Source organism: Triticum dicoccoides, chromosome 2A (genome assembly GCF_002162155.2).
Source record: "Triticum dicoccoides isolate Atlit2015 ecotype Zavitan chromosome 2A, WEW_v2.0, whole genome shotgun sequence".
In the NCBI taxonomy this organism is placed as follows: domain Eukaryota; kingdom Viridiplantae; phylum Streptophyta; class Magnoliopsida; order Poales; family Poaceae; genus Triticum; species Triticum dicoccoides.
Window position 1 is genome coordinate 36,790,367 of NC_041382.1, and position 9,940 is coordinate 36,800,306.

The following is a 9,940-nucleotide window of genomic DNA, read 5'->3' on the forward strand; positions in this document are numbered from 1 at the left end:
AGGGCCGGTCATCAGTTTTAGGTTAAGCAACTAATTCGCAACATCAAAATAGCAGTTCAGCTCAGAACATCAGCTCAGGCAGTATATCAGCGGAGCACAAACACAAAGGCCTAGTGCAGACACACCAGGGCGGAGGAGGTGGAGGAGCACCAGGGTGAAGGAGATGAATGGACGCCACTATGCTGGGGGGCATAGATGCTTCAGAGCTAAGAAGGTGTACGAGCGCCTCCGCAAGGGCAGAGACAACGGAGCAACTAGGGAGATTCCTAGGAGTTAAGGTTGGTTTGGGAATTTGAATGGTATGATGAGTCACGGGTTTGGATTGTGGGCCTTATACCAGCTGTTCAGGATGTGAGAGGTTGGGGTCGGCATTGAATGATTCATGGATGGAATTGGGCTTTACGCCAGCAGCCTGCGACATAATGCGCGTAGCGATTTTCTTGTTTATGATGACTTAATACTGCAAACTGAAGATAAAAGAACTTCGATCTGTTAAGTATGGTCTTTCGGACAACTTGGCATGGAAAAGCTCTTGGTTTCGTCAATTAACTTGCTAAGTAAAACACTGCAAATAAGTAAAATGGGTGTGTACAAAGTATATCAAATGAAAAGAAATATGGTAACTGCAACTAAGGGCCAGTTCTTTGGGGGCTTATGGCTGGGTGTAGAAATAAGCTGCCCCCTCCCCAGCTTATTCTAAAAGCCCAACCTAAAATTATACTCCCAAAACATCTTATATTAGTTTACAGAGGAGTATTTTAGAAGCCTAATAATTAAGGGTTAGCTAGAACTTCCTCCGTAAAGAAATATAAGAGAGTCTGGAACACTAAAGTAGTGATCTAGATGCTCTTATATTTCTTTACAGAGGGAGTACAAGGCTAAAGAAAGGGAGCACTAGAGAACATTAACATCAGATGCATGCTTGCACACCAATCAATTAAAAAACTACATACTTGCGCCATTTTGTTTCCTCTTCATTAGTGACTTCATCATCAGGGCTGATCTTGTGCTGTAATATATTGATTATGTCTGCCAACAAGAGATTAATTTTTTTTAACACAAGAGTTTAGCACATATGAACAGCACATGTTACTTGAAGCTGTAACAAAGTGAAGGATGTGAATTGCAAAAGGTTGCGGGTAACAAGCGTAACCTGTAGAATCAACCAGATGTTCACCATCTACCGTCAATATCGGGACCTTCTTGTACTCAGACCACTTGATTTCCTTTTTGCTCAGTGGATTAACTTCCACAACTTTGTAGGGTATATCATGGTAGTCTAGGAAAGCTAAACAAAGCCAATAAAAAAAAGTTAGACTCAAGGAGATTGTGCAGAACGCAGGCAGAAATATGTCAGGACAACCTACAGGTGTACAGCAATCAATTTTGGTTATTTTGAATTCTGAATCACCATTACTCCTTTGAAATTTTAAAATAAAAATCTTGACCATTATAAAAATGCAACAACAAAATTAGTGCATCCAGTTTGCGTGTGTACACCTGTGCTTACTCTAAGCTTGCAACTTAGTTATCCAACTATATTTAACTAAACTTTAGATGGTTTGAAAGTTTCTATAACCAATCCATACCAGCAAAAAAAAACATGAAAGTATAAAACAAGCTGCCTCAGCCCATCCGTGAAACCATTTTATGCTTTCTCGATAGCAGGGGACATTTTCTTGCTTAGCATCAATAGCTTTCGTAACACAGACCTTTATTTTCCCCATCAAAAGGAATACCATACTCAACTTTCTAACTGAACTAGGGTTCTTTACCTAACTCAACTAATATTCTTTACAATAGAAAGTCAATCCCTACTGGACAACATTTGCACCTAGCTGCCAAATAAATAGGGCTGTAGCCTCACCACAGGGGAAGGAGAAAAGATGGTCTGTGTATAACAAGAAAGGGTTAAACTGCACGTGCTTATAAAAAGTTGGCCACATGACATTCCAATCTAGTCTCCAGCTAATAAATACAGGGATAAGACCCTATCCCTAACATACAAACAAAAAACTGAGGATTGACAATTACAATAATCCTTAGTAACACACAAATAATGCAGACATCTGTCTAAATTAGCTCTATGTAACCTCTTCTCATACATATACAAACATCCCAAAAGATAGGAATGTCTATTGCTTTCCCCAAAAAACTCTGTATTAGTTATGATGAATCAACATATATTCATATCTTTTTGCAGCTCTAGAGTGTAGTAGAAAGATTTTTCACAGCATAATGTTTACATAACTTGGATGAATGCAATCTGATTTCAGACAACTAATGGTCTCAAACAAGCACAATTGATGATTTAAATAAGAATAACACAATACTTATTGATCTTGAACCATGCCAATAGACACAGGAATGGTCCCTGATGGTACCACCAGATCAGAAAGCATTCTACATTTACCGATTTATAAAGCCATACAAGCAGAGATAGACAAGTCTACAGGTGCTTAGGCATATATTACCCCAACAGCCCTTCAGTCTCTAGCAAGAGCAGAAATAATATGTTGACAAGCTCCGATTACAGTCTAATTTGATCCAATGCGAACAATTATTCTAGCCAACATACAAATCTAACCTAATACACTACAGAACCGTAGATTTTAAGACCATACAAACTCTGACTGAATCTGACAGCGCAACGGGATCTCACCATTTTCTAAAGAGCCGCGGCCGCGAATCGAAAAATGCTACTAGATGGGAGGGCAATCTCACCTCTGACCTTGTTGCAGAAGGGGCACGCCTGGTACTGGTAGAGCACGACGTTCCGGGGCAGCAGATCCGTGGGCAGCCGCTCCTTGGCCTGCACCTCGGCCACCGCCACCGTGGCGAACGTCAGGGAGAAGGAGACCGCGCCCGCGATCCCGGCCCGGGACGACGGCCCCGGGCAGGGCGTGGGCGGCGGCGGCGGCGCGTTGCCCCAGCGGCCGGCCGCGGGGGAGGCCGCGGCGGCATGGAGCGCGCGCGAGGAGAGGAGGAACGAGCGGGAGGCGAGCAGGGTCCGCGCCGCGCGGAGCGACCTCATCGCGGCCCTAGGGTTTCGCCGGAGGAGCGGCCGCCTCGTCGGCGTCGGCGGGGGAGGGGGTGGGGTGGGGTGGCTCCGCGTCTCGGCCTGGATGGAGCTGGAAGATGCCTAAAACCCTGGGTTTAAAATTATAATTTAATCCCCGATTGAAGAAACAATCTACGCAATTGGTCCCTTAGGTCTACAGAAATTACGTTACGACATTAGGGCTCTGCGGGAATGGAGAGGAGCAGGGGGCATATGCGAATAGTTGGACTGTGAGGGATCTCTGCGCTCTTTTCCTCTGTAACAGCGGGTTCTTCTTGCGGGAGAAGAAAGGGAGGGCGTGAATGTAATCGACGGGAGAGCGGAAGTGTGGCCCCGCTGACATGTGGGCCTACGGCGTGTGCAAGGCCCATTTGTCAGCTCGAGTAATTGAGTGTGCGTGCTGTGTTAAAGGATTCTGGAGAATGGGGGCTCGAGTGGCCACGACCGGCTGAACGTGACAACGGGCGCACGGCCGACTTTGGAACACATAGCTCTGGTGAGCACCACGATTTCCCCTCGCCGTTTTATCAGCACCGACAATTTTGCTTGCGATTTTTATTGATGTGTCCTTTGATCAACGCTTATCGCGTCCCTGGTGAACAGAGCATCTTCAGCATCTGATGTATCTGGTGCACGCAGAAAGTAGTTTTACACCTCTTTTTTTTTGCATTTTTCATCACCCGGAACATTGTAGGGGGCACCCATTTTGCTCCAACGGATGCCTTATATTTTGGGCACGGAAACATCAAAAACATTGCGGATTCGATCAAACACGCGAATTTAGATATAGTTGTAATAGCCTGAGACCAGCTTTCTAGATTCTTTTCGTAGTTTAATTATTACATCACATTAATTAATTATTCGTCACATTCGTCATGGCATCATTCGTGTTGCACCGGCAGTCCATCGCCGTCATACCAAAATTATTCGGGTGTCGGTGTACTAAAGTAGGGGTGATTTAGTACCCCATACTTGTGCATAGGCTGTTGTAGCCTACCCGATGGCAAGGGATTGCCGGAAGATAGCTCCGAACAAGACACAAGACTTGGTTGGTAAAACCACGAAGAAGACCTCAAGGCAGGTCATCGAGAAGTACTAAGTTAGTACTGAAGATCAAGCATCAAGTTGCCGGCAGGTCACTTGCCGGCAAGCAAAGACCCCGGGAAGCTCCCACTACCTCTCCATCGCTCCACTCAGCGACACGCCAGTCGCTTGTTAAGTAGGTGTCGAGTGGGCAGGTAGTTAGGTGAGGCTTGTCAAGGCACGTGTCAGCTCATCGCCAAAGAACCAACTTTAATGACACCCGTCCCACAGGCGTGTCAAGATAATACGAGGTAGCTGGACGAACGACACAGAAGGAGAGACGATTCTTGCCGAAGCACGTCACCAGCACAACACCTCACGACGCATTTAATGATTTTGTCCTAATCCGGCAGGGTTATGTATGATAGCACTGTAGCCAATATTTACCTCATGTAATTACCAATTTACCATTGTGATGACCCCTTAACCTATAAAAGGAGGCCCGTGGCTACCTTTACAAAGGTCGACACTTTGCTCATTTACACGCATAACTGCATTTCCCACGCACCTTGCCGGCAAGTCACGCTCCTTGTAACTTGAGCTCATACATCTATCAATACAGCAAATCAGGAGTAGGGTTTTACACCTCATGGTGACCCGAACCTGGGTAAAACCTTGTGTTGATTGTTGATTCTGCTCTTTGTGCTCGTCGATCCGCATAGTCGAACCGCAAAGGGGCCGTTGCCGGTCCCATAGATCGTCGTACGCACAACATCTTTGGCGCGCCAGGCAAGGGGGTCGGTTGTGTGGACCTGATTCAGTAGTCTGCGCATTAGCTTCATCATCATCTTCACCGCCCATGGCGCCAGAGAAGAAGGGCACCACGGCGGGCGCTCCGTCTATGTCCAAGCTTCCGATGCCGACGCATACAGGCGGTGGTGGAGGAGGCGGAGGCGACGAGTAACTTCCAGGACGCTCTGGCGATCCCAGCCAGGCGAGCGGTGTTGTCCGGAGCAGGGAGAACAAGAACCCGATCGATGCCACATCCAAGGATGTAGTCACGAAATCTACGGGCGATGCGACCAACTCCAAGGACGGCGTGGCAACGTCCAATATTCCCACATCGGCACATATGGCAAGGCCATCGCATGATGGACACGACACACGTCATCATGACACCGGTGGTTCCGGACGCCACCACGACCAGACCCCTGTGCATCATTCCCAAGATTCTCACGGACGACCTCCACGCTAGCTTGTTGACCAAGATTGGCCACGGCCACAGGAACATGATGGATCTCCTTCTGGCTTTGTCAGAAGTAAGGGCACCGTCCATTCTTCGCGCCACGCCATGCCAAACACGTCGGTAGAAGCCCTGGCACAAGCTCAACTGCTGCTGGATTTCCCTCCCATGCCGGAGAAGATGGAAGAATGGAGGGCTACTATTCAGAGCCTCTGTTAGGGCATATTTTTCCTCAGTGGTTTTGGTGATTGATAATAATACTTTTGCGGATTAATCATGTGCATTGAGCATTTCACAGAATCTATCATATGGCACAAGACGATTCTTGCCCCTCGAAGCTATTGCGAAGACGGTGTTTTTCTTGCATTTCTTTTTCGGTGGATTTGAGTCATAGGATCATCGTACTATTAAGAAGGTCCGCTTCGAAAAGATTTGGGTGGAATCAACACGTATATAGTCTATTTGCATCCTCATTCTTTCCTAGCAATTGAGCTTGTCCTTCCTCTTTGCATAGGCTCTCCAGAGTCACTTAAGTGGTAGTACTGATACGTCTCCAACGTATCTATAATTTTTGATTGCTCCATGCTATATTATCTACTGCTTTGGACATTATTGAGCTTTATTATTCACTTTTATATTATTTTTGGGACTAACCTATTAACCAGAGGCCCAACCCAGAATTGCTGTTTTTTGCCTGTTTTAGGGTTTCGAAGAGAAGGAATATCAAACAGAGCCAAAACCCTAATTCCACCGCCGTAACTTTCTATATCCACGAGATCCCATCTTGGGGCCTGTTCCGGAGCTCCATCGGAGGGGGCATCGATCACGGAGGGCTTCTACATCAACACCATAGCCTCTCCGATGAAGTGTGTGTAGTTTACCTCAGACCTACGGGTCCATAGTTAGTAGCTAGATGGCTTCTTCTCTCTTTTTGGATCTCAATACAATGTTCTCCCCCTCTCTTGTGGAGAACTATTCGATGTAATCTTCTTTTGCTTTGTGTTTGTTGAGACCGATGAATTGTGGGTTTATGATCAAGTCTATCTATGAATAATATTTGAATCTTCTCTGAATTCTTTTATGTATGATTGGTTATCTTTGCAAGTCTCTTCGAATTATCAGTTTGGTTTGGCCTACTAGATTGATCTTCCTTGCAATGGGAGAAGTGCTTAGCTTTGGGTTCAATCTTGCGGTGTCCTTTCCCAGTGACAGTAGGGGCAGCAAGGCACGTATTGTATTGTTGCCATCCAGGATAACAAGATGGGGTTTTCTTCATATTGCATGAGTCTATCCCTCTACATCATGTCATCTTGCTTAAGGCGTTACTCGGTTTTTAACTTAATACTCTAGATGCATGCTGGATAGTGGTCGATGAGTGGAGTAATAGTAGTAGATGCAGGCAGGAGTCGGTCTACTTGTCTCGGACGTGATGCCTATATACATGATCATACCTAGATATTCTCATAACTATGCTCAATTCTGTCAATTGCTCAACAGTAATTTGTCCACCCATCATAGAATACTTATGCTCTCGAGAGAAGCCACTAGTGAAACCTATGGCCCCCGGGTCTATCTTTATCATATTGATCTCCTACTACTTAGTTATTTCCTTTGCTATTTACTTTGCCTTTATTTTACTTTGCATCTTTATCATAAAAAAACTAAAAATATTATCTTATCATATCTATCAGATCTCACTCTCGTAAGTGGCCTTATAGGGATGACAACCCCTATTTGCGTTGGTTGCGAGGGTTTATTTGTTTTGTGCAGGTACGAGGGACTCACGCGTAGCCTCCTACTGGATTGATACCTTGGTTCTCAAAAACTAAGGGAAATACTTACGCTACTTTGCTGCATCATCCCTTCCTCTTCGGGGAAAACCAACGCAGTGCTCAAGAGGTAGCAAGAAGGATTTCTGGCGCCGTTGCCGGGGAGGTCTACGCAAAAGTCAACATACCAAGTACCCATCACATACCCTTATCTCCCGCATTACATTATTTGCCATTTGCCTCTCGTTTTCCTCTCCCCCCACTTCACCCTTGCCATTTTATTCGCCCTCTCTCTCTCTCTCTGTCCTCCTTCTCTTTCTCTATTTGCCTCTTTTGCCTGCTTGCTTTCTGTTTGCTTGTGTGTTAGTTTGCTTGCTTGTCGTTATGGCTAGTCCCTTATCATCTCCGTTATCTCCTGAGAATGAAATTCTAAATTTTAAGCAAAGGGAGGGAGAAAATCTAAAAGATGCTTGGCATAGAATTTGCAATGCTCAAAATAGATCTACTAGGAGGCAATCTACTTCCGTTCTCCTTCGCAATTTTTATGTAGGCATTACTCCTTGGCACCGTTATGTTCTTGATACTATTACCGGAGGGAACTTTTTGGATAGCCACACTTTTGATTCTTATAATGCTATGTTAGATTTATTTGGCTCACCCCCTCTCTTGGTTAATGGAACTATATTAACGTTGGAGCATGTAATGCAAAGGCTTGAAATTATTGAAAATAAGGTTGCTACCGTAGAGTTAATTGAAAATTTGGATAAAAAGATCCACAGTCGAATCTCTCAATATGGATCTAAAGTAGGAGTTACTTTGAAAGATATTAAAGAAAAGGAACCCATAGTTAATGAGAAAATAAATCACGATTCCGTTAGGATCGATAAACTTGAGAATATTATTACCAACTTGGGAACCGCTTTTTCTTCCGTAAAGAATACTCCAAGTCCTTCCACTAAAGTTGCCAAGCTTATGTACGTTCCTAAAAATAAGGGTTAATCCTCTAGTAAGGATGCGGATCTCAAATCTATAAGTATTCATCCCAATCTTTTTGCTATCATTAAGGAACCATTTGTTACAAATGAATTTTTCGATCTTGTGCCTAAAAGTTTGGTAATTAATAATAAGAAAGAAATTCCTAAAGATGGTAGATGCCTCATTGAAGAATTTCCTACCAAAGATGGCAATACCTAGATGTATTCTTGCTTGTTATGCCTAGCTAGGGGCGTTAAAACGATAGCGCTTGTTGGGAGGCAACCCAATTTTATTTTTATTCCTTGCTTTTTGCTCCTGTTTAGTAATAAATAATTTATCTAGCCTCTGTTTTGGTTGTGTTTTTGTGTTTAATTAGTTTTTGTGCCAAGTAGAACCGTTGGGAAGACTTGGGGTAAGTCTTGTTGAACTTGCTGTAAAAAACAGAAACTTTAGCGCTCACGAGAACTACTGCCATTTTTATTTGGAAAGTGATATTTTGTTAATTATTTTTGCAGATGATTAATAGATAAATTCCTCACGTCCATAAATTTATTTTAGAATTTTTGGGGTTCCAGATCTTGCGCTAGCTACAGATTACTACAGACTATTCTGTTTTTGACAGATTCTGTTTTTCGTGTGTTGTTTGCTTATTTTGATGAATCTATGGCTAGTAAAATAGTTTATAAACCATAGAGAAGTTGGAATACAGTAGGTATAACACCAACATAAATAAAGAATGAGTTCATTACAGTACTTTGAAGTGGTCTTTTATTTTCTTTCGCTAACGGAGCTCACGGGATTTTCTACTTTAAGTTTTGTGTTGTGAAGTTTTCAAGTTTTGGGTAAAGATTTGATGGATTATGGAACAAGGAGTGGCAAGAGCCTAAGCTTGGGGATGCCCACGGCACCCCCAAGATAATCTAAGGACACCTAGCTTGGGGATGCCCCGGAAGGCATCCCCTCTTTCGTCTACTTCTATCGGTAACTTTACTTGGAGCTATATTTTTATTCGCCACATGATATGTGTTCTGCTTGGAGCGTCTTGTATTATTTGAGTCTTTGCTTGTTAGTTTACCACAATCATCCTTGCTGTACACACCTTTTGAGAGAGCCATACATGATTTAGAATTTGTTAGAATACTCTATGTGCTTCGCTTATATCTTTTGAGTTATATAATTTTGCTCTAGTACTTCACTTATATCTTTTAGAGCACGGTGATGGATTTGTTTTACAGAAACTATTGATCTCTCATGCTTCACTTAGATTATTTTGAGAGTCTTAATAGCATGGTAATTTGCTTTAAATCCTAATATGCTAGGTATTCAAGAATAAAAAAAATCTCTTATGAGTGTGTTGAATACTATGATAAGTTTGATACTTGATAATTGTTTTGATATATGGAGATGGTGATATTAAAGCATGCTAGTTGAGTAGTTGTGAATTTGAGAAATACTTGTGTTGAACCTTGTGATTCCCGTAGCATGCACGTATGGTGAACCGTTATGTGATGAAGTCGGAGCATGCTTTTATTTTTGATTGCCTTCCTTATGAGTGGCGGCCGGGGACGAGCAATGGTCTTTTCCTACCAATCTATCCCCCTATGAGCATGCGTGTAATACTTTGCTTTGATAACTTGTAGATTTTTGCAATAAGTATATGAGTTCTTTATGACTAATGTTGAGTTCATGGATTATACGCACTTTTCTCACCCTTCCACCTTTGCTAGCCTCTCTAATACCGCGCACCTTTCGCCGGTATCATACACCCACCATATACCTTCCTCAAAACAGCCACCATACCTACCTATTATGGCATTTTCATAGCCATTCCGAGATATATTGCCATGCAACTTTCCATCGTTCCATTTA

General features: G+C 43.4%; 1 protein-coding gene across 1 annotated transcript in view; it reads right to left on the reverse strand.

Moving 5' to 3' along the window:
- LOC119352999 (prostaglandin E synthase 2-like) overlaps positions 1-3,090 on the reverse strand; it is a 5,513-nt gene extending 2,423 nt beyond the window's left edge. The window contains exons 1-3 of the mRNA XM_037619581.1: positions 2,725-3,090; positions 1,154-1,288; positions 954-1,029 (exon numbers count right to left, since the gene is read on the reverse strand). Of these exons, the coding sequence (XP_037475478.1) occupies positions 954-1,029; positions 1,154-1,288; positions 2,725-3,034 (521 nt within the window). The 5' untranslated portion in view covers positions 3,035-3,090. The remainder of the gene's footprint in view (positions 1-953; positions 1,030-1,153; positions 1,289-2,724) is intronic.
- Between the last annotated feature and the right edge of the window lie 6,850 nt (positions 3,091-9,940).